Below are 24,582 nucleotides of genomic sequence, written 5' to 3' on the forward strand. Positions count from 1 at the left end.
ATGTTTAATGCGCCGAATCTAGATTGATTGTGAGACTGTTAACATCCTTCTTGAGGAAGAGCTGCGATGGTGTGGTCCATTGTAACTTGATGTTCTCGACCTTGGGCTTGTCGAGCGGTGCACACTCCCAGGGCAGCTTCACTGTCTTGGTGCAGCTGAATTGGGAGCCCAGCAAACCAAAGAAGCTGGTGTTGGTCTGGAAGATCTTGACCAGACTGTCCTTTGAGCTGAAAGATGCCAATGCCTTGCCACTGTCGCTGAACGATACGGCAGAGACAAATGCGCGATCCGCATTCGCATCGATTCTGTGCCATCTAGTCGCAGACTTCATATCATATATTACAATGGAGCCATCCAGTGTGCCGAGCAGCAGACGCTGAGTATCATGATGGAATGATACCATCGGGTACTTTTGCACCATCAGATGCAGCACCGATGTCGTCTGCTTGAGACAGGCGTCCCTAAACGATGGCATATGCGGATCCAAACACTTCATGATGTAATCGATTACACGTGGCAGGAAGGGGAGTACAGCATCCGAGTTGTTCTTGATCAACAGTCCAATAAGCATTATAGCATGAATAGTAGTCGATACGCCACCTGCTTCATGTGTGATCTCATCTCCAACAGTTTGTATAAATCTCTGTGTACATTGATTGATTGAGTGAGTGAATGTTTGCTGGAAGTCAGAGGTGATCATTAACATACAACAGTATCAATCGATCCGATCAGTAGTAGAGAGTTGGTGGCTGTTGTCGACAGGATGTCATTCTGAGTAGTCAATGTGAACAAACACTTGATCAAGTTTGGAACATGATCCCTTATTGCTAGATGATGTGGAAAGGTGTTGGGTTAGTCCACGTGTTGAAAGAATACAATACAGATGGAGGTGTAGTCAACTTACACTCCTTCCAGAGTAAGAATCCTTTTCCAATCAACTCTACGGCAGCAGTGGTAAGATGTCCTTTGCCCTTGAATATCATCTTGAGCAACTCTTGACCAATCTTCAATGAGAACTCTGGTGGTACCAAGTCCTTTCGATGTGATGCAATCTTGCCAAGTACGATAACTGCTCGAGCCCTCTCTACATGTCCCAAAGAGTCTGATCTCACTAAATAGTACTTGGAAGTCAGTATAATGTGTCTACATCGCCACATTCATTCGAATGAGTAAACTTACGTAATTGAGAGTAATAATCGAGAAGCTTCTGGAACTGAGGAGTGGGCATCATTTCTATTGAACTCTTGAAGATGGAGCGAGCTGAGAACATAATGTCGTCGGAGTTGTCTTGGCAGTAGGAGGCTAGATAGGAGAAGTCGGGGAAGACATAGGTGGGCAGACTGTCGGGCAGTGTGATACAATAGTAGGTGGTCAGTTGGCTGCACACATTCTCCATTCCGCCAATCCTCAGGATGGAACGAGCCAGTGCTACGGCAGACAGTGTGATCTGTGCAGTCAGATACTCGGAGCATTGCATCTTGCCATTAGTACTGGAAGCCTGTGGCGTGAGGAAGCTTATGTTGCCGCCCTCCCCCATCAGACCCAATGAGAAGTCGGGCTGAGGTGGACGCAGTTTAAAGTCCTTCTTGAACATGGGATCTAGATTGCGGTCCATTCCCCATGGTATAAGATAGGAGAAGATTGAAATCAGATGCTCTAGCACCTTATGTATCGATGAAATGGCTGTTGGATTGGTGTTTAGCGAAGCGCTATATGTAGCAGCCATCTCTGTGTACTTGATAATCTCATCAGATATGGCCTTGACATTGAGGAATATTGTTTGAATTGGAGGATCTAGAGTTTGAATGGCGATGTTAGTGTTGATTGATTGATTGATTGAGTGAAGTCCAAAGATATATTACCATTCTTGTTTGTGAATATCAGTGATTGAGTGGTCTGTGTGAAGTTGTTTAGGATGGTGTCCTTGGGATTTGGTGAGATGGATAGGAGGAGAGCATTGTCAATGATGTCCTTGGCTACTTGACCATAGACTACACCTTCTAGCTCACCAGAACCAATCTCCCAGAGTGCCACTGATCCGTCCACTGTCTCCACAATCAAGTATCCCTGCTCTGGCTTCCAAAACACTCGCGCTACAGATGATGAATGTACTCCAAACATGTGTTTGCTGTCGGGATGGTTAGTAGTTGGTTGTGATCGGGAAGGAAGGGGATGGGACTTACCAGACGAGATCCTCAGAGGAGTACATTCCAAGTGTTTTGTCATCGGATATGGATACAAAGGTTGGCTTCTTCATTTGAGGAAGTGAGAATATTGAGGTGACTGGTCCAGTGTGATGTGAGAATGTATGAAGCAGTGTAAAGGTTGACAACTCCCACACCTTGATGGTGGTGTCACTTGACGCAGAGAACAGACGACGCCTCGTATTGTTGCCCACAGGCTGTGAGCTCATTAAACAATTCACACGACTTGTATGTGATCCAGGATGGAACTTTGTCAACAGATCAGTTGGTAGCTTTGATGTACTTATGCTGCCGTCCTCTGAATGATTTGATCAAGTATGAGTGAGTGAGAGAGTTGAGTCTGATCATGCGGTACGACATGACTTACCATAACCTCTGACCAACAATAGCATGTCTTCAAGGACGAGTGACGCAGTCACTTTGGATCGGGTCTTGGTCTCACATCCACTCCATCCACTTGAGATATGTCCAATGAGGTTTGGTTCGCGAACTAACTTTCTCATGCTCTGAGGTGGCATGTCATCCACGGGTATGACCCATATCTTCACGCGTCCATAAGAGTCGCCCACCAAGAATACATTGCTCCAACACATCGCCGCTCCAATCTTGTTTGTTATATCACAACCTGCATGCTGTTGAACATGTTGTTGACCTAGACTTTGATGCTGCATTGATGACGATGACATTGATGATGAGAGTCCACCTGCGCCAGACGTCTGTTGTGAATGTGAGAGTGGATGCTTTGATGTCGTATCATAGTTGGCAAAGCTCAGGATCAACTGAGGTGGAGGTGTCCTGGTTTTGGAGAGGTAGGGGCCAAAGTTAGAATGATTGAGTGTGAGTGATCGATTAATGACATACTCTGGCGCAAGGTAAGTGACCTCGATTGAATCACAGATTTGTCCAACGCTTGCTCCAGGTGTTGAGTCGGTAATGTTGATCTTGGGAATGAGATTGATTGGTGAGGTTCCGGGCATGGGCATGGGATGGCCCATCGAGAATGACTTGAGCTGCTCGCCTTGCACCTGGTCCAGCTTGTACAAGAAGGATCTGCCATCGCGTGTCCATACCAACGACATCGAGTTGTTGACAAAGCTTCCACCGTACCAACCCTGTGGATGGGGACACTTGATTGACCACAGCTTATAAGAGTTGTTCGTTGAGAACACTGACCAGTTGTTCTTGGAGACGACCAGCAGCAGCTTGCCATTGGGCGAGAACTCGATCGCGAGGGGGGCGTCCAAGTGAGAGCAGTTGCCCTCGGGTGAGAGACAGATGGTCTGCAGGGAGAAGTCAAACTCGCCCTCATTGAGAGACCAGAAGCGAATCGTTCCGTCAAGACTGGCGCTCAACAACAAAGGTGAAGCGTTCTGTGATATCGTGCATGTGAACAAACAAGTGATCCAATCAGTGTGCTCAGACAGTGTCGCTATGATCTGTGAGTGTGGCACGTCGAGTCAGAGAGGGAGTATGCGCACGAGGGATAATGGTATACATACGCTTAGAGTCTGGACATCGACAATGTAGATTGAGTTGGATCCCTTGCCAACGATGGCAACGCGTCGTTTGTTAGGCAGGGTCACCATGAATGAGGGCGAGCACATTAGGAGGTTGGGAGGTGAGGCTACCAGACAGAAGCCATCACTGATGTTCCAGACGGCCAGGGAGCCATCGGCAGCCGTGCTGACGACAGCCTCGTGGCCCTCGACTTGGCACATGGCGAGACATGTAACGGGCGATCCGTTGTGACCGAGGGTGAAGATCTTGGGCATGAACTGGCTCTCTTTGAGAGAGTCGAGATAGACGGACGAGATGACAATGTGGCCGGCTTGCGAGCCGGTCACAATCGTACGCTTGTCCGGTGTGATGAGGATGGCCGTTATCCAGTGTGTTGGTGGTCCGCACCACAACACTACCGGTAGTAATATATCTCTGTGTACAGTTGTTGTACTTGATGATGATAATATGTTAGATGTTGCTGTTGTTGTTGAAGGTGTAGATGTTGTTGCTGTTGTTGATGCTGCTGTAGGCTGTGATGATAATGTAGGAGATGAGGTTGCAGGCGATCGTCCACCACTACCATTCTGTGGTGGCAATGTTATAGTTGTTGTTGCAATTGTATCACTAACTGATCCATTGACCTGTTGTTGTTGAGGTACTATAGATGTTGCAGCTGCGCCACCAAACGTTGTTGTCTTGCTACTACTGCTGCTGCCATCCTTATTGTCAAATGAGTTTGTTGACATTTAGTATCATATATATTTATATATTTAATGATTGAATATGTATGATTGAATGTGTTTGATTGAAGATATATATAGATAATAGATAGATTGAGATAGAAATAAAGATAATGAGACTTGATGTCAATAAATGAGCAATTAATCATTCAGCTTTTTTGAACAAGCATCCGAATCATCTTCTTCTTCAACTTTTTCATTCAATTCAGGAACCCCACGTCGTGTCATCGACCAGGAACCTGGGAAATTGTTTGAATGAATAAATACATATTTATTGATATATTGTCCAATGGATAGGATTGATTGATGAGTTGATGGGATGTTATTTGGCGAACAGATTCTTACACATATCTGTTGTGATGAATCCACAGTATCTTAGACTCTGGGAGATACCCATGAATTGGTCATTTGAGATACGATAAAGATTGGTGTATAGACAATCTCTATAATGTGTTGCAGTTATACCAATGTGTACAATATGTGTTGGTAATGACTTGATTATTTCAGTCATATTATCCTCTTTTCTAGGTGTTATAACCAATTTTCTTAATGACTTTGGTAACACTGATGGTGACTGTATCAAAGAGATATTAAAATTATAATATTCAATTGATAATGATTTTGTTGATTCGGGTATATCACCAACATTCAATGGATAGTAGTATGATGATAGGGATAATATTTGAATGGTTGTTGGCAGTAATCCTTTGTATAATTTAAACTCCGTAATACCACAATGAACTTTGAGAGTGTCAACACGATGTGGAGCCAGAGGTAGGAATGATGTACTTGGTCCCAAAACCAGGGAGTTAATAGATGTTGGTAGATTGGAGAGGTCCATTGGGGCAAGGGGATCTTCATCTTTGTTTTGGATATAGCGAGCCTCAAGTCGTTCAAGGTTCGGGAAATGAGTAGAGTTGACGGTTGCCAAGTGTATTATATTGACAAACTTGAGGATAAGCACTGAGAGATTTGGAAATGTGATGTCGAAAGGGACTTTCATGATGAGGGTAAGTCGTGTCAGACTAACACTGTCCAACCGCTGGGCAAAACATTCTGCCAACTGTAGCTCGGTGACACTTGGTGGCAGATTAGTCAGTTGTTGATTGAATTCAATGTCTGAGCGCATTCCTCCAATCCACTTTGATCCAAAGGTTAACCTTCGCAAAGAACTTGGATAGGTGACTTGGCTTGGGGGCTGGTTGAACCATGTGCCCAACATCAGTGTCTCGAGCTTGGCGGGCAAGGCTCCGGGTGCAATTGGTTGGTTCCATGGCACTGTGTCCTCCAAGTCGAGTGTCTTTAGACCATCTGGTAGGAGGCCATCAAGAGGGCCATCGTACTTACAAGACAATGCCAAATAGGTTAATGTGTCTGGAAAGTATGACCTTGTGGGTTTCAAAGGACTTCCATCTTCACTTTGATACCTAATGGTCATACTAGTCAAAGGAACATTGCGCATATCCGTTACCCTTGAGAGTGAGTTGATGAATGTCAAAGGGATTGAACGTGAGTACATTTCATGCATGAGCTCATCAAGACAAGACCAGAACTCCTGGTCAAATGGGAAATCACCTCTGTCTTTAAATGTTATAGAGCCGACATTGACAGAGTCCTTCCTTAATCGATCTATCAAGTCGTGATAAGACGTAGAGCCTGTCTCCAAATCAAAGTCTAGACAATAATGTATATGTGAATGAGTGAATTAGTGAGTGAATAGGGTAGCAACTATAACATCTATTTATACTTTACCATAGTGATCCTTGATCGAATACAAACGATCGTAGTTTGAGCGTAGGTTATCAACTTCTTTGTTAATAATTGATTGGTTGTATTCACAGTTATAGTCTTTAGGACCATAAGTATGCACCATTATACTATGTGGCTTTACATTATCCAACACATACTTGTCTATAAATTGTTGAAGTGATGATGATGATGAAGATGTAGATGAAGATGATGTAGATGAAGATGATGTAATACAAGTACGAATAACAAGATCATCATATCTTGGTAGTTGATTACCTTCATGCCATTGTACAGCAGGGTCATCTTGACCACCAGCCAACTTAAGATACTTTAGTCTATTAACATAAAGCCTCTTACAAACCAAAGTCAACAACAACCTATCATCATTATTATTTAACCATGTCAATATTTGTACAATGATCAAGAAAGGTAATGTATCTAACATATAGAATTCTATTATAACTTTACTCTCGTAGTATATATATTTATGATTATTACAACTTATTACTACAACAAATATTAGCCAGACTAATATATAATAATGCGCGCGATGGATGTGTCTTGTGAGCTTATAAAGTTGTTGTTGAGAAGAGAGAATGAAAGTATGAATACCTGTGAGTGATGCGACTGTTCATTCCCTGGTATTGAATCAAGCAAGAGAAACTAATAAGAATCTCTTCGTCAATTATATCTTTCCTTTTATAGAACTTCTACTCTACTTCTTTGATTGATGAGATCAGCCTGGTCAAAGGGCATTCAATGTGTCAATACCAACCTCTTCCCCAAGTTGCACCATACCCCTCTTGCATAACCACTCACACACCACACCACATCAAACTAACACCAAACAAGCAATGATGATGGTTTATGCTAACTTGTCAAGATCGAGAGTTGAGTTGGTGTATGGTTGATGACGAAAATATTTTAAAAAAAATAAAGTTTGAACTGGTCACTCACTTCACTTGATGTTGGAAGAGAACACAACAAACTGTGAAATAATATTTAAAAATAGCCTCCTCTTTAAATTGAAGTCCTCAACCGTTGAGTCATCATCAAACATCGACCAAGCAAGCTAAGTCATACAATACAACTAACTAACCTTTCATCTTTAAAAATATATATATAATATAACTTACCTTTGTATAAATATATAATCATACTTATATTGAAGACAGTTATATAGATATATAATATATATATATATATAATATATTATGGGTTGTGGATCATCAAAGCATCATGGTGTACCATCTGGTAGCCAGACTACAAGGTCAGGACCAGCTGTAACCCTGCAAAAGAAGTCTGATGGACCAAGTGGTCAACCAAGATTCATTGCCATCCCAGACAAGTACCAAAGTCTTCAAGAAGTACAACAAGCACTCCGTCAAGCTGGTCTCGAGTCATCCAATCTTCTCATTGGTATCGACTATGTATGTTGTTCATAACGGCCGTCCACTCGCGACTCAATCAATCATTCAATGTACTAACATCATTCAATCAATCAATCATATAACAGACAAAGAGTAACACATGGAATGGTAATAGAACATTCCAAGGCAAGTGTTTGCATCAGATTGAACCGGGCATATTGAACCCATACCAAGAGGCCATTGCTATTGTTGGTGAGACACTAGCGGCATTCGATGATGATAATCTCATTCCTTGCTTTGGCTTTGGTGACAGCCGCACAACAGACAAGTCTGTGTTCAAGTTCACGGCCGACCGTCCTTGCTTTGGTTTCCAAGAGGTGCTCAACACCTACAACGAGATCACCCCGCTCATCTCTTTGTCTGGCCCAACATCGTTCGCTCCACTGATTCGCGAGGCCATCAACATCGTCTCCCAGTCACGTCAGTATCACATCCTGGTGATCATTGCCGATGGTGAGGTGACCGTTGTCAACGAGACCACCAAGGCCATCGTTGAGGCCTCACAGTACCCACTGTCGATCATCACCGTCGGTGTCGGAGATGGTCCATGGGATCTGATGGAGAAGTTCGACGATGACCTGCCCGAGCGTCAATTTGACAACTTCCAGTTTGTCAACTACAGTTCCATCATGTCCAAGGCTGAGAACAGAAAAGTTGAGTTTGCCGTTGCCGCTCTTCAGGAGATTCCAGATCAATTCGCGTAAGTCGTCTAAAGACAGGTGATTAATTGGTCGAGAGAATGATCACTAACAACTTCCTTTCTTCATTCTATCCCAACAAACAGTGCAATCAAGCAACTTGGATTGTTGTCCAACTAACTTTATACGTATTTCTCTGACTGATCAAGCGCTCTGGGATCATGATCAGGATCATTCATTGGCCAACGTTGTATATACAAACACACCATCATCATCTTCATCATCTTCATCAACCAATCAATCAAAGTGAGTGAGCCCAAGCCAGCCAAGCCTGCCAAGCTACCTCGAAGCGTCGACCCTTCATTCATATTAAAGTGTACAACAAACAACAACAACACATCATTGATACTCGCAGCGCCACAGACTACACAATCAATCACCACATCGAACAGGCTCACATGACAGACGACGAAGTATGACAAAGAAAGACTATCACCTCCACTGCGCGTCCGCGAAGACGACACCAGGACCTGGACCCTTGAATAAATATGATCAGGCGAAGGAAGAGAGAGATCAATCATTGTACTGTACATGAATGGAATACTTTATTGACGCCATTGAATGGTTGAATGATTGAATGATTGGATTCAACTCAAGAGGAGGGTTTGCTCTTCTTAAGGATGGCCTCTGCGCCAGGCTCGGGTACAACCGCCTTTCTCTTGAGTTGGAGCCCGAGTGGCTTGACTGGAGGCATGTGTGACTTGGATGGCTGAGTGTGCAGTGACTTGGTGGGCGACACCAGTGTAGCAGCGACGTTGTTTGCGATGTTCTTGTTGTTTGTGTGGCGCAGAGTCGTGTCGCCAAGGGCTTCAACTGCAGGTGCACTCAGCTTGGCCTCCAGCATGGCGATCTTCTTCTCGTAGGCCTTGTTCTTGTTGATCAACTCCTCACACTTGTCGAGGTACTTGTCAACCTCGCCATCCTTGTCGGCCATGGATGACTCGAGTTCGGCGATGGCCAGCTTGGCAGTGGCCAGCTCCTTGGCCAACGTGTTGTTGGCGTTGGCCTTCTGTGCCTGCTCCATCTCGGCGGTGAGACGCTCCAGCTCCTCGGCCTGCTGCTTGACGCGCTCGTTGGCTGACTCGAGGCTGGTCTCCACGCTCTCCTTGTCCATTACCAAAAGCTCATAGTCGTTGGACATCTGTTTGATGCTCACCTGGTTGGCCTCCTTCTCCTCGTCGAGGTGAGCGCGTAGGGCGGCCAGCTGTGCGTCCATCTCGGATGTGTTGCCCAAGGTCGCCTGTTGCTCGCTCATCTGTTGCTGCCAGCGGTAGCGCTCGGCTGTGAGAGTCTGTGAGAGCTCGTTGAACTTCTTGGACATGTCCTCCTTCTCGTCGTTGAGCTCCTTGATGCGTCGCTCGTACTCTTGCTCCAATGCCTGTGCTGCACTCTTGTGTTGCTCCAACTCAAATGTGTCCTTGTCGCGCTCACTCTGCAAATGAGCATTGTCGTGTCCAAGTTGTGTGGCGCTGATCTTGAGCTGGTCTAGTTCTTGGGCCAATGCCTTGGCAGAGGCCGTTTGTGAGGCCAACTGTTGCTCAAGTCCTTGGATTGTGGTGGCCTGGCCGGTGCGTGCTTCCTCGAGTTCTGCTCTGAGCTGTGTGAGGATGGTCTGCTCGGACACAGACTGAGCCTGTGCGGACTGGCTTTGTTCGGTCAGGGCGTGGACAGTGAGCTCCAGCTCCTTGGACTTGTCCTCAAACGTGGTCCTCTCCTTGGTGATGTTGTTGAGCTGTGTGCGAAGCTCCTCCATGTCCTGAATCAACGCGTCCTTGAGCTGGACCTCGGAATGCAGCTCAGACTCTGTGGTCTGGACCTTGTCGTGCAGTTGTGCGATCTGATCGTTGGCTGCAGACACTAGCTGGTCTGAGGCCTCCTTGTTTGTGGCCTCAGCCTCCATCTCAATGCGCAGCTGGGCCAGCTGCTCAGTAAGCTCAGACACCTGCTCGCCCCTCTGTGCAAGCTGATGTGTCAGGGTCTCGGTTTGGGCACGCTCGTCCTGGAGACGCGTGGTAAGCTCGGCAACAGTCTTGGCGCTAGTGCTGGCTTGCTTCTCAGCGGCAATCTTGTCCTGCTCCAACTGCTCGTACTTAAACTGAAGATCGGCCTTGCTCGAGATCAGCTCCTGCTTCTCAGCCTGAAGCTGCTGAACAGACTTTGCCAACTCGGCAATGCGGTCGTTGAGTTGACGCATGAGTGCGCCAGCATTGTCTAGTTCGCCAGACTTGTTCTCCAACAGGTCGTTGTACTCTTGCTCGCGTCTGTGTAGCGCTTCGCGCAGCTCCACCAACTCTGTCTCCTTGCGCTCAAGCTCGGTCTTGTTGGCGGCCACATTCTGCTTCAAACGGTCAATGTTGGAGGCTCCTTGTTCGGCGGTCTCCTGCAGCGCAACCAACTCCTCCTGCTTGTTCTCGGCATCAGCATTGGCCTTGGCCAGCTGCTCGAGGAGGTCGGCAATGGTGCCACTATGTTCCTCGATCATCTGCTCGAGCTCCTGCTTCTTGGCCAGGTGCTCCTCCTCCATCTCGTTGATGTTTGTCTCGACCTCCTGCAGGATGTTGGCGCCTTTGACGCGCTCGGCCTCCAGGTTCTCAAAGAGCTCGTCATACTCCAGTTGCTTCTCCTCGATTGTGATCTGGAGTCCGGCGGCATCTTCCTCCATCTGGGCCACGCGCTGGGCAAGCTCATCGCGCTCAATCTCGAGATCTGAGACCTTTTGTTGGTGGACCTCGTCTGACGACTCCATGAGCAGACACATCTCTTCGAGCTCGTGCTCCAGCTTCTCCTTTTCAGCGGCGACTTCGACATGCTTGGCGTCCAGAGACTCCATCGCCTCGAGATACTTGGCCATCTCGCCCATCGATTCGCTAACCTGGTGCTCTAGCTCTACAATGCGCTCGAGAGCTTGGTCACGCTCGGTCTTGAGCTCTTCGTGTTCCTCTGACAGAGTAGCAAGACGCTCCTCCCACTCGCTGCCAGTGCTCTCCATGTTCTCCTTGGTACCGGCTAGCTGGTGGGCCAGGTCGCGCATGGCCTCCTCCTTGCTCTTGATGGCTTGCTCCAGCTGTTCGATGGTGGACTGAGCCTCGCTGAGCTGGCTGGCCACTTGGGTGGCCTCTTGGATGGCTGCGCGGTGTTGGCTGGAAGTCTGTGTAATCTCGGCCTTAAGCTCGCGGATTGCGTCATCCTTCTCGTGGATACCACGTATAAGTGTCGCGTTGTCAGTCTCCTTGGTGGCCAGGGCGGTGTGGGCATCGCGAAGTTGTGTCTCGCAAGTGGACAGCTCATCACGCATGGATTGGATGGCGGCACGCTCATGGGCAACCTCGCGCTTGAGTGACTCAATGTGCTTGCTCTGGCGTTCGACAGTGTCCTTGAGCTCTGTGGACGACTGCTCGATCTCGCCCACGTTCTGTCTTACTTCTTCGAACTGTCGACGTCCATTGTCGAGGTCGTCGCGAAGTTGCTCAATCTCCTGCTGGAGACGGGCCACCTCGCTGAGATGCTGGCGTTCTGCATCACTCTTGTCACCCTCCATTGCGAGCTTGAGAGCGTCAAACTTGTTCTGGCGCTCGTCACACTGGGCCTGCAGGGTGTCGACCTGTGCAGCCCTCTCCTGCTCTTGCTGAGCAAGCTCCTGGTAGCGAGCCTGTTGGGTCTCTAATGCGGCCTGGGCCTGCTCAAGCAGGGGTGCCAGGCGGTCAACCTCTTGGCTGAGTTGGCCGATCTTCTTAACCTTGGCGTCGATTGCCTTGGTCATCTTGCGTGCGGACTTGGCAGACTCTTGCTCTAGAGCGGCGATCTGTTGTTCATGCTGGGCACGCAGCTCAGCCATGTCCTTCTCGCGGGCGGCCAGGTCATTTTGACCATCTTGCAGCTGGCACTTAAGTGACTCAATCGACTGCTCAAGCTGACCAATGATCTCCTCCTTCTCGGGAATGACGGTGTCGTTGGCCTGGGCCAGATTGATGGTAAGTTGCTCGATCGTTTGTTCCAGCTCGCGATTGGCAGCCTGTAACGAGGCGATGTCGGCCTCCTTGGCCTCCAGACTCTTGGTTCTCTGGTGCAGCTTATCCTTCAACTCAAGCTTGGCTGTAGACAGGTCGGACAGCTTCGAACGCTCGTCCTCGAGCTGCTCCTCCAGATGAGCGCAGTTGGTCTTGAACTCCTCGGTCTCGCGACGGGCCTGGTCGAGGGTATCGCTTAGCTTGGCCATCTGGGACCTCAGTGCCTCGTCGCTCTGCTTGTGTGTCTGTTCTCTCAACTCGATCTCGGCATCCTTGGACTTGAGGGCTTGGATGTGCGACTCGATCTGCTTGCTCAACTCGGTGATCTGGTCCTGCAGGCGGGTGCTCAGAGAGTCCTTGGCGGCGGTAGTGTTGTCCAGGCGATAGGATATGTCGGCGTGCTGCTCGGCGGCGTCCTTTAGGCGCTGCTCCTGGTCGGCATTCTCTTGTGAGAGGATGGCCAACTGGCCCTCAAGCTGCTCGATGGTCTTTTCAAACTCGATGATGGCGGCATCGCGTTGGCCCAGCATGGCGCTATGGTTCTCCAGAGCGATCTTTGCGCTGGACAACTGCTCACGCAGCTCGCTCTCTTGTTGTGCGGCGTTGGCAGCCTGTGTGGCCAACTCCTGCTGCAGCTCATCGATGCGTGATTGCAACTTGGTCGACATTGTCTTGAGCTCACTCTTTGCCGCGCTCAGCTCCTCACTGAGGACCTGGCAGTTCTTGGTTTCGTTCTCCAACTGCACATTGAGGTGGGCCACCTCGTCCTCCTGCTCCTTGATCTGAGACATAAGTCCAATCTTGTCGGCGTTGAACTTAATCTCAGCCTGCTCCAATCTCTTGGACTCTGCTTCCATGTTCTGGACGATTCACGAGGAGTGTGTAAGTATGATGCATTCTCTCAAGATCCAAGCTCTCGCCAAACTAGTAACATACTGATTTCAAAAGGTCATTCTGCTCGATCAACTCGTCCATGCGGAGGTTGAGAGCGTCGATCTCCACCTTGGCAGTGAGGCTCTCTTTGCGTGTGTTGGCTTCCATCTGGTCAAGTGTCTCTTGTAGCTCATTGGCTATCAGCTCGTATTGCTGATTGGTGGCGTTGGTACTTTGCAGCTCGGCCTGTTGCTTGGCAACTCTAGCCTCGAGCTCAGTAATAACAGCGTGAGCGGTGGTCAATTCATCACCCTGGGTAATGAATATAGCATTGTCATTCTCCAATCTATGGATACTTGCGGCATGATCCCTCAATTGGACTTCCAACTGGAATGATTGATTGTTAGATTGATTGAGGATGAGTGAGTATGAGTGATTGATTGAGTGTCCAATTGGACTGGATTATGTTTCCAAAACATACCTCTTGGTTCTTTTGCTTCAGATCATTGATGACGAATTGCTTATTCTCGAGGTTGACCTTGTCAGTGTTGGCGGCCTTCTTCAACTCCTCCAACTTGCTCTCCAACGAACTCTTGTCCTTGGACAACTTTTGCAACTCTGCACGAAGTTGTTCAATATTGCACTCTGATATCTTTAGTTGTTTCTGTTTAATTGATTGATTGATTGGGACAAGTGTGAGTATGCTTGTGGCTAGTTGGCTTGGCAATGCCCTCCAGCAGGCGCGATACTCTACCTCTGATTGATCGACTCTGAGCTTGAGGTTGTCACGCTCTAGTGCCAAAGTCTTTCTTTCCTTCTCGTAGTGGTCGACTTGTTGCTTGAGCATTGAGATCTTGGTCTCAAACTCTTTCTTCTCATTGTTGGCAGCAGTCCTCTCCATTGTGGAGATGGCAGATGGCTTGCCCGATGACTTCTCCATTGCCACCTTGAGTTCCGATCTCAAAGTCTTTATAGTTTCATTAGCCTTGTTAATTGCTATCTGTGACTTTTTATCTTTATCCTCAATTGTTGTAAGCTATTCATTCATGTTAGTCGTCCATTGTTAGATTGATTGATTGAGTGAGTGAGTGAGTGATAGTTCCGTAACTCATATAGTAAAGTACATACTGATTGTTTCAACTTTGTATTCTCTGTGGTGTACTTGGTGACCTCAACACGAGACTCCTCGAGTTGTTTGGACACCTGGTCGAACTGCACCTGCTTCTGGCGCTTCTGCTTCTTGAGCATGTCGACCTCATCATCCAACGTTTTAATCCTCTCTTGTAATGAGTCTGACATTGTATAAGTATGTATATGTATGTAGGGTTAGGTATGTATGTACAATAGTCAATATTGTAAAGGACGAATACCATTAATGTCATTAACTGACTGATGAGTTGATTGAGTTTAGGAGGGAAAATCAAACGGTTTTAACGGACTAGTTAGAATTCAAATTCAAAATTACCCCTTACCCCAACATACAAGTATTATGGGACAAATGAAGCTTAGATTAAAGGTCAAGGTTGGGGTTGTGTGTGACCTACATCATGTGACTTCCAAAGGTCGTCATGGTCATACTTATATTGTTGTGTTGCATTAGGTGTATATATAGGTTGTTGTCTTCTTATCTCTAACAAACTGGTATGTTGACTTTGAAAGTGATGAGTTGGACATGGTTTTCAACATATTACAATATTGACTTACTTGCCTGACTTGAACATCTAACATTAACAATAACAACAATATTAATATACATATAGAGACAGTGAGTGAGAGAGTGAGAGCGTGTAGACAAGCGACAAACAAGTTGTTAGTTAATATAAAGGTGTATAGGAATAATGAGTAGTTATCAACAACAGCAACAACAACAACAACAACATATAAATTACCAACAGCAACAGGTACAGCAGGTCCAACAACAGCAGATATACCAACAGCAACAGCAACAGATACACCAACAACATCAACAACAGCAACAGCTGCTACAACAGCAACAACCACAACATCAACAACAACAGTTACACCATCATCAAATGCAACAACAGCAACAACAACAGCCACAACAACAACATCAACAAATGCAACAACAATATCAACCAATTGTACAGACATCCACATCTCGTTTGGATGTGAGCGAGAAGTATTCATTCAACTATGAGGTCGGCTCTGGCACCTATGGTATGGTGTACAAGGCCGACGACAGGAAGCGACCAAACACTCGAGTGGCTATCAAGAAGTTTCGCAGTACAAAGGAGGGTGAAGGCATCTCTCTGACAGCTATTCGCGAGATAGGAGTAAGTTGATGATGGAGGGAGGAACAGTGTGAACCAAACAGACACTCACTCACACATTATTCAACAACAGCTACTGAAAGAGATGATGCATGAGAATATAGTAAAGGTACAGGACATCTGTTTGAATCCAAAGGACAAGTCCCTCAATCTTGTGTTTGACTATGCAGAGTTTGATCTCTTTGTAAGTGATCGATCATTGTCGTAACAACGCCACCCCTGCCTCCAAGATGCCCACTCACACTCACACATCAATCATTGACAGGGCATCATCAAGTTCCACAGAGATCACCCATCAACTCTATGCCCTGATCATACAATCAAGTCGCTAGTATGGCAGATCCTAAATGGTATACATTACTTACATAGCAATTGGGTGATACATCGCGATCTCAAGCCCAGCAACATCTTGGTGATGGGCGAAGGCAAGGAGTTTGGCATGGTAAAGATTGGCGACTTTGGACTGGCGCGCATCTTTCAGTCGCCACTACGTCCACTTCACGAGAATGGAGTCGTTGTCACTATATGGTATCGATCACCGGAGCTCTTGCTTGGCTCCAAACACTACACTAGTGCCGTGGACATTTGGGCCATCGGTTGTATATTCGCCGAGCTGATAACGACAAAGCCGCTGTTCCCTGGACGCGAGAAGGACCCCAAACAGCCATCACTCTTCCAAGACGACCAAGTAGACAAGATCATCAAGGTGCTGGGGAAGCCCAACTTGGAGATGTGGCCAGACGCCAAGCATCTCCCAGAGTGGAAGAAGATGGCTCAATGGAAAGATGAACCCTACGAGAACAACCTGGCCAAGTGTCTTGGTATTGATCAGAACAGCGCAGCCTATGACCTTATCCTAAAGATGATACAATACGACCCTTCTAAAAGGATATCAGCGCAAGAGGCATTGGACCATCCATACTTCAAAGAACCTCCTATACCTAATGCAAAGTATGTTGTAGTATTGGTTGCGGCAACCTCTGAATGTTTGATTGATCAACTAACATCACATCCCCTTTCCTCCCACTCATTGACAGCTCGTTTGGCACGCACGGTAAGATACTGTACCCAACGAGACAGCAACAAAAGAAAAAGAAGGACTCTGAGGAATGAATAGACGACGTCCCCATTCATTCATATAAACGCACACTTTGTGTATGTAATTTATTTATATCTAGACGACACTTCGCAGTTGGTAGTAACAATTGATTGATTGGTTGGATGGTTGGTTGTTGGATAGACGGTCTGCGAAGGAACGGGTTAGACGAAAGGCCATCAAACCAATCCTTCAAAGCCCCTGTCACACCACACCATTCACCCAACAACAGCGTCATCAACAGTCAACCAATCAGAACATTGGTAGAGGGAGAACCCTTCACACGCTTTGATTGAACGTGTGTAATGAATGAATGAATGAGTGGGATGAGGTTGGATGGTGGGCATGGGGACGACCACCATCAAAGACGCAAAGACCTACCATTCATCTTAGATCGCCCCGCGCCAAAAGGTTGGAGTGATGGATTACCTAATCTATCCAGTCAGCCAGCGAGTTACATGAATTATACTTGAAGGACAGGTCGCCCTAGATTGGGGGTGGTCCATCTACCTATCCTTCTTTGGTTCGTCGGGTGGTCATGGTGGTCATGGGCAGAAAGACCTCCTCATTCAGATATTTCGGTGCACATGATCAGACCCCGTGGTCGAGGGAAGGGCAAGGCCATCGCCGTTGTGTTTGCACCATGTCCGCGCGGATGTGTGCGAGCAAAAAAATCGATTTGCTGAAAGGCCAACCCCCAGAAGGTAGGACGAGGCCAAGCCCAATTAATATGTCAACTTTTTGATTAATTTGATTGACTTTTGTGGGCCTTCGTTGGTCATTCGTTGTGTGCCAAACTACACCAAATTTGGTCTACCTGTCGCCGCTGTTGATGGGTGACCTCTAGACCAAGGTCAGATGCCATGTCTCTCTCTCTGTTTGGTCCCCAATTGGATCACAGGTAGAGATGATGTTGATTGTGTGTTTTTTTTCATCACTCTTCCAACCAATGATTGGCCTTGACACGCAGGCCTGCTCGGTACAACTGAGGGTCTGTCTAACCAAAGGTCGTGGAGATATCTTTGGTCTTACTTACCTGCCTTACCCCTGCCTGCTGTCTGCAGACCATTACACAGAATGTCCAAGTAGGCCCGATGTCGCATCAATGTGGTTTGGTTGGTTTAAGCAAGGCAAGCTCACCGCCATAAGTTTACTGACTGATTTACTACGACAACTATCTACAGATACATACTTACATCAAATCTCCAAACCACCCTACGAGACGATTAAACTACCTGGCTGGTTGACTGGCTATCTTTCATCATCACAAAAGTGAGTGAGTGAACAAGTTTATTAATATATATTATTTTGATGAACGATCTGATCAATTCGACTCACACAATTAATCAATCAATCAATCAATCATCACTTAATCAAACAATCAATCACACACAACATATTTGAATTGCATTGTAACTTGTGTAGAACACCAAGCCCATCCAACCAAGCTTAAATCACTTTGATCAGCAAGCAACCAACCCATCACCCACCCCTTTGGCAACGCTTGGAGGCCCTGGACCAAGTCAAACAACCAATCAAAAAACAACACACGCGTGCACACCCCCCACAGAGACCAAGGACAAGGTCTTCTGATCGCGAGTCCACTGCAGTTCCCTGATTCAAAGATATTATCTCGGGAACCTCAGCCAGCAAGTCGCTGTGACATACTTTGTGGCGCGCCACATTCTCATTGTCCAGAAGGTTCACCAAGCATCTCCAACGCCCCACTACCACGACCACCAGCATCCATCAATCAATCCATCATCCAGTCCCTGTGTTGCCTCCCCAATCCTGATCCCATTCAACCAAGTAATCAACAATCATCCAAAGTACACATTCATTGATATATAGACAGGCACAGATTCATATACAGATATAGAGATAATTAGATAGATAGACAACACATCTCCAACCACCGCCACCAATCTACCAACCAACAACCAACCGAACATATAATTATTTATACATATATATATACTACCAACATATACTATATTATTACTACCAACAAATATAAATGCATGCTGTAATGGACTATCATACACCCGATCGAATGAAAATAGGAGGACTCCTAAACAGCAACTCCAACAGCAGCAGCAGTAACAATGGCCCATCAACATACCCACTACACTCTCGCTACCTTGGTGGTGACGTTGGCAGTGGGCCTGGAAGTGATGACGAAGGCTCACACATCACACAACACAACGCCACCAACTCGAGCAACAAACAAGCGCCAACACAAACCAACAACAATAACAACAGAGATACAAGGTCCAACACCACAACAATACAATCGGCATTTGAACTACTGAGCAATGGTGGAATGGTAACAGCTCCGCCTCGTTTCCAAATGAGCGGAAACAACAAGGTTCATGACAGGTCGGCCAACTCGACCCCTCGCGGAGTTGAGGGCAGCCTCTCGCAACAACAACAGTCCAGTCCAACAATGAGGAGATCATCATCATTCAATGATGTATCTGCAGATGACAGCGGGTCTTCCTCGCCATTACAACAACAACAAAAACCACATCCCTCCCATGAGAGGCAATCTCCTCCCATGTTTTCCCTGCCACCTTTAAACTACACGTTTCCACATCCACAGATAAAGCCTCAGCCACATCCTCAATCACAATCACACTCACAACCTCCATCCCCTCTATCGTCTCAATTATCACAATCTCAACAACAACAACAACAACAACAAAAGCCACCCAAAGACCTGGGGACTGCCATCAGCAACTTCAACTCAATACTCTTGTCGGAACACTCGGCCAGATCGCCATCACCACCAACATCCCTTCCCCCTCTGCCAATGATGGAGGCAGCGGGCAGCACAAAGAGTATCGATCACTCACGACACAAATATCCCGGCCCCGGTGCGCCGGATATGCCCAAAGAGGCCTCTTGGATGGAGCGCCCAGACCTGCACACCGACGCCGAGGACCCCTTGGTTGTCAACCGTAAGCTGTGGACACCGGAGGAGTGTCTGCAACTCATGGAGCTGGTCGTCAAGTACGATCCACAGTCGTACAAGTCAAGAGAGTCGGAGAATAGATGGCGCGCTATCTCCAACAGTCTGGGGCGCACTGTCACTTCCACGCGCAAGAAGTACATGCGATTGATGAACAAGTGGTCGTCCACGACGACTGGCATGCCTGGCTCGGCAGTTGCCAGTAGCTTTATAGGCAGTGGTGGTGCCAGTGGAAACATGAGCGGCGGCGGCGGCAGCAATATGATCGCCAACATCAGCAGTGGCCACAATGTGGAGCGCAAGAGGTCAATTCATTTGATGGACGAGCCACAACAACAACAACAACAGCGCAACACAATGGTTCACTCGGATATGCACCAGCACCAACAGTACACACGTTCATACGGTCCTATGGACTCAGTGTACACGCCGTCATCGCCTCCAACGCCACCTCGCCACAGTGTCGTCCCAAGAGAGTACCCTATCTATCCACTATCACCAAGACAGTCCTCACATCCATACCACCCCTACCCGGGTCAACCACCAATGCAAGCATTGGCTGGACCCGGCTTTCATCATCATCATCCATACCGCCAGCCAAACTACATGCCTCGAAGTGACGCACCTCCAAACCATCCATCCTACAACAAAATGCCACCATCATCCGTATCACCGCTGCTGTCATCCTCATCATCGCCCACCTCTGGTTTGCAAGAAGATTGGCGGTCGCCCTCATCCAAGTTCCTGTCCGGCTATGAGTCCTCGTCGCCACACCTGCCGCCCCATCATCAACCACATCCACCTCCTTTCCATCACGGCAACAGTACTAGTACTAGCGGTAGTGGCGGTAGTAACTCTGGTTCGATACCACCTCTGGGCAGATACAAGAGTAACTGAACAGCAACGGCAATCAACAATTCAATTCAATTGCTCAATCCAACGAACCGTCACCCATGTTGAAGCCGTTGATTCGTATGAATAAACGAGGTGTCACACTCACGCCTGTCGACCGTCACTAGCCTCCCCGCTCTGGACGTTAAATAAACGTCTCCAGGTGAGGTGGCTAGGTCTCTAGAACACCCTCCTCCCACGCCTACCGCTCTTCCCACGTCTTTAGCACTAGTGTTTTGTTTGATGGTTTGTTGCCAGTGGCAAGCGGGGGACCACTGATTGGAAGTCAATCAAGCTGTAGGGGTGATCACACCGGGGTGATTTGCGGGGCTACCGCCAGCGAGACTACCACACCGTTTAAACAACCTATCCTGATTGGGTAATGATGGTCACTCACACTTAATTCATTTAATTGAAGCTATTAATAGTGTTGTTATTGTTGTTGATCACTAGTGTGTAGTGGCGGCGCCGAAGGGACACGGGATAAGTAAGCTCCAACACCAGGAGAAGGACCTGTCGTTGTTCTCAATTCATCTATATAACCTCAACATGTTGTGATCAATCAGTTTAATTACATCTAACAAACAAAGATATAATATAATATATCTCCTCCTATTTATTATTTATTCAACATCCAACCAACGAACGAACCAACTAACCATCCGAACCAACCAACAATGAATAACCTTGACCTTTTGGAATACTTTATCAACTTTGAAGTGATGAGATGTAATGATCCATCTACATTACTCCGCCTCAACACACCGGCAACAGACATTATAAGACAGTTTATACTTAGTCAACGATCAGCCATTGAATATATCAAAGCTCTCATTCAACCTTTTGTCGTCCAGTTGGAAGTGTCCTCTGAGAAACTGCTCAAACCAAACGCCATCGCCAGGAACATCATCTCCCGAGTCCTCACAAGTGGTCGTCAATGTCCACCATCAATTCGATACATATGTTTCCTATTGCGAACCATCATTGGCAGAAAGTTCCATGATCACTGGACGGGCGCTGTCTGCACCTTCATCTTCTTCAGAACTGTCCTGCCGGCTCTGATATCACCTCATGTCTATGGTATTGAGTTGTGTGACGCTCTAAAGTTTGAACTACATGTTAGGATTGCCAAATGTCTACAAGTTCAACTGAATGATATTATCAATGATACATCATCACCAATGCATGATCAACTTGCCATCTATATTTATACAATTTCAAGTACACATATATCCAGTGAGGACTTGCAGTCAGAGGCCAAGTTCAAACTGTCCAAGAGATCAAAGTCCATGTCACTGATTCACATCCAGGAGCATCTGGACGATATGTCCTCCAACGATAGTATAGACGAAGAGATTGCCGAGACCGAACAGTATAGTGCCAAGAGAGTTATGTTGACCCTCCATCGTAGGAAGTCATCAAGGATAACACGTTTATTTAATAAACTATCATCATAAGTTAAAAGATAAGATAAGTTAGGTTAATTTACAGGTATGGTACATGTACAAGGTGTTTCTTCCAAAGGACTGCGCATATATGTCATTGGAAGTGATAGCAAAGGGAATAGTGTAGGTAGTGTAGGGTATGGCGAAGCTATTATTTAGAGTTCCAAACTCCAATCTGGATCACTTCGGTCTAGTAAACGGACATAGTTGTAGGGGAATTCTCCAAATTGTGTACGATCCATATTGTATCCTTTCCACCATCCATCTTTACTCATTTCAGTTACTACTATGATTGAGTTCTGAACTAATTCCATCTCTCCATATGTGTTGGCAGCTTCAAAGTCATAGAGTACCAATGCATAACTTATATCAACGTCCATCTTTAAAGATTAATTTAGAAGTAAGCTATATAGTAAGTTGTAAATATAGAGCAGTTGATTGATTGAACTGTGATTGATTGATTGATTGAATAAATGAGGTAAAGGTAATGAGTCGATGCCCATCATCACGACCACATCATCAGATGTGACCTTTATATGATTGATTACTTTCTGCCCTTATTCGCCCTCATATTGTTGCCTGCCCGCCAACTTACACGAATACGTTGAGGTCTTCTCCTCACTCCTGTTGTGTCAACAACACCTTGTTTGTTTGTTAGTGTTGCAACAACTATTGAGGAAGTTGGGCTGCACCAGTGGGCTCAGCCAACTAAAGGGTAGGAGTTAACAAGTGGGGTTTGCCATTCCATGCCTTGCATTGCATAGGATTGATGTGTTGTGATGTGATGTGGAAGAGCCATGTGCCACCACTCACCAACCACTCCCATAGGTCCATTCATTGTTGGCTTCAGCATGATCAACAGACTCCACTCCGCGTTGTTATAATTAATATTATTTGTGTGTGTTTGATAGATCGAGTTAAGAGGGTGGCAGTAACATCGGATGAAGTCGTTTGATGGTTGGTTGGTTAGTTGGTTGTTTAAGTTATATTGTGGTGGAGTGGTCTTGTTGAAGCCCTTTCTCCCACAACCATCCAGTTAGTGTGTTGTTTGTTTGATCGATCGGCGATCTATCGATACATCTGTACCGTTTCCAACTTCCCATGAAACCATGGTATCACCAACAAATAATAATAATAATAAGATTGATTACGTAAGGATTTAGATATCGGTACATGTTTATTGCAATAACAACAAACGGGCTTGTGTGTGTAGTTAGGTGATAGATTGATTGATTGGATTGAAGGAAGGAGAGTTTGGGTAGCGTGGAAAATGTGTGTTTGTTGTTGTCGCCAGTCAATCCATCATGATGGCAATGTTGCCTATCGGCTCAAGCAGCATCATTGAGGAGTAGAGGAGGAGAGGATGAGGGTAGTAGGAGGAGGAGGGGAGGTTGAAGTCCACGGCAAAATACCTTGGGGTAGGGTATACTATATATTTGTTTGAAGGGAGATGATCGTTCATCGGCCAAGCTTGAGGTAGGGTGGGGAGGAGACGAGCTGTTTAGATCTTGGTGATCTTGGAGCCCGACACCAAAGGGTTGGCCTTGGCGATCGCAGCCTTTCCGGCAGTCTTGTAATCGAAGCTGCACTCGTGCTTGTCGGCATAGCGATGCATCGAGCAGAATGTGTAATCGCAGCGGCACTTGAAGCCCAGCAGACCGACCTTCTTTGTGCAGCTGAAGCACTTGGTGGTGTCGACCTGCACCTTCTTGGCGGGGACGTCTGGTGCGTCGCTCTCTGTTTCCAGTCCGGCGGCGGGACTGGCGACGGCAGCAGTCAGGGTCTGCTCTCTTGGCTTCTCCTCCTGCTGTGGCTTAATGTCGCGATAGCATTTGGAGCAATAGTTGGCTGTCAATGGGTTACCAAAGAAGCCACAGTTGTTGGCACATTGGATTGGGGTGGTAGTCTTTTGGGTTGAGTCTCCTTCCATGATTGATTATGTATGTGTATATATGTGTAAAGGGTAATAATAGAATACAACTGTATATATTTATATGTATGTGTAAGTGTTGTGTTGATTGAATTGATTGGATTGGATTATGTGAATAAATGTCTAATGACTATATGTTGATAATAATTAATAATAATAATAATAATATATTTATACTGCTTCTGCTGTTGTTGCTGCTTCTGCTGGTGTTTCTAGGTTTGCTAATTGATTGACTGACTGATTGACGGAATGATTGACAAAAAAAAAATGTTAATGACACAATGATACTGGTGATTGATTGACCGATTGATTGACTGAATGACCCGACTTGAGTGTGATTGACAGTGAGTGATCAAAAAAATAAATGTAAATGAGTGCAGGTAGAAGTAACTTTGTAAAGAGAGATAATGAATGTTGTAAAGAGGGAACACTAATAATGGTTTGGAATGATAGATTGATTGATTGATGGATTGATGGATTGAGATGTTGAGATGGTGATTGGCAATTCGCTCGCTGCTTGCTTGGCTATTGTTGTTGTTATTGATCTTGGATGTGGACTGGAAGTGAAAGTGCAACAATAAATAGGTTGCTGGAAGGATGGAATGATGGATGGAGTGATGGAAAGAGTGATGAGTGAGTGCGTGGGTGATGTAGTGCGAAATCACCAACTAACTGACCATCAACAACACTAGTACACGCACGACGCAACACAACCACCAGTGTGATCACTGTTTCAACAACAACAACACACTCACTT

The 24,582-nt window shown here is 46.3% G+C and overlaps 8 protein-coding genes across 8 annotated transcripts; 4 read left to right on the top strand and 4 right to left on the bottom strand.

The window, feature by feature from the left end:
• Positions 1-4: 4 nt before the first annotated feature.
• Positions 5-4,450, bottom strand: SAMD00019534_115420 (hypothetical protein; the record flags this gene model as incomplete). Its single annotated transcript, XM_012893229.1, has 9 exons — positions 5-643; positions 709-827; positions 905-1,111; positions 1,180-1,794; positions 1,863-2,128; positions 2,184-2,502; positions 2,572-2,999; positions 3,066-3,640; positions 3,704-4,450. 9 exons carry the CDS (start codon positions 4,448-4,450, stop codon positions 5-7), a joined length of 3,915 nt encoding a protein of 1,304 aa, XP_012748683.1.
• A 2,957-nt stretch (positions 4,451-7,407) lies between these two features.
• On the top strand, positions 7,408-8,441 carry SAMD00019534_115430 (hypothetical protein; the record flags this gene model as incomplete). The annotated part of the gene is made up of 3 exons (XM_012893230.1): positions 7,408-7,623; positions 7,710-8,323; positions 8,408-8,441. 3 exons carry the CDS (start codon positions 7,408-7,410, stop codon positions 8,439-8,441), a joined length of 864 nt encoding a protein of 287 aa, XP_012748684.1.
• Positions 8,442-8,913: 472 nt separating this feature from the next.
• Positions 8,914-14,500, bottom strand: SAMD00019534_115440 (hypothetical protein; the record flags this gene model as incomplete). The annotated part of the gene is made up of 4 exons (XM_012893231.1): positions 8,914-13,188; positions 13,265-13,588; positions 13,683-14,237; positions 14,330-14,500. 4 exons carry the CDS (start codon positions 14,498-14,500, stop codon positions 8,914-8,916), a joined length of 5,325 nt encoding a protein of 1,774 aa, XP_012748685.1.
• A 524-nt stretch (positions 14,501-15,024) lies between these two features.
• On the top strand, positions 15,025-16,603 carry SAMD00019534_115450 (hypothetical protein; the record flags this gene model as incomplete). The annotated part of the gene is made up of 3 exons (XM_012893232.1): positions 15,025-15,495; positions 15,566-15,676; positions 15,758-16,603. Coding segments are annotated over 3 exons (1,428 nt in total), but the record flags the coding sequence as incomplete, so codon positions are not given.
• A 2,002-nt stretch (positions 16,604-18,605) lies between these two features.
• Positions 18,606-20,456, top strand: SAMD00019534_115460 (hypothetical protein; the record flags this gene model as incomplete). Its single annotated transcript, XM_012893233.1, has 1 exon — positions 18,606-20,456. One exon carries the CDS (start codon positions 18,606-18,608, stop codon positions 20,454-20,456), a length of 1,851 nt encoding a protein of 616 aa, XP_012748687.1.
• Positions 20,457-21,172: 716 nt separating this feature from the next.
• Positions 21,173-21,907, top strand: SAMD00019534_115470 (hypothetical protein; the record flags this gene model as incomplete). Its single annotated transcript, XM_012893234.1, has 1 exon — positions 21,173-21,907. One exon carries the CDS (start codon positions 21,173-21,175, stop codon positions 21,905-21,907), a length of 735 nt encoding a protein of 244 aa, XP_012748688.1.
• A 146-nt stretch (positions 21,908-22,053) lies between these two features.
• SAMD00019534_115480 (hypothetical protein) lies at positions 22,054-22,275 on the bottom strand (the record flags this gene model as incomplete). Its single annotated transcript, XM_012893235.1, has 1 exon — positions 22,054-22,275. A coding segment is annotated over one exon (222 nt), but the record flags the coding sequence as incomplete, so codon positions are not given.
• Positions 22,276-23,226: 951 nt separating this feature from the next.
• On the bottom strand, positions 23,227-23,709 carry SAMD00019534_115490 (hypothetical protein; the record flags this gene model as incomplete). Its single annotated transcript, XM_012893236.1, has 1 exon — positions 23,227-23,709. A coding segment is annotated over one exon (483 nt), but the record flags the coding sequence as incomplete, so codon positions are not given.
• Between the last annotated feature and the right edge of the window lie 873 nt (positions 23,710-24,582).

The sequence above is a fragment of the Acytostelium subglobosum genome (assembly GCF_000787575.1).
Source record: "Acytostelium subglobosum LB1 DNA, scaffold: scaffold33, whole genome shotgun sequence".
Lineage (NCBI taxonomy): Eukaryota > Evosea > Eumycetozoa > Acytosteliales > Acytosteliaceae > Acytostelium > Acytostelium subglobosum.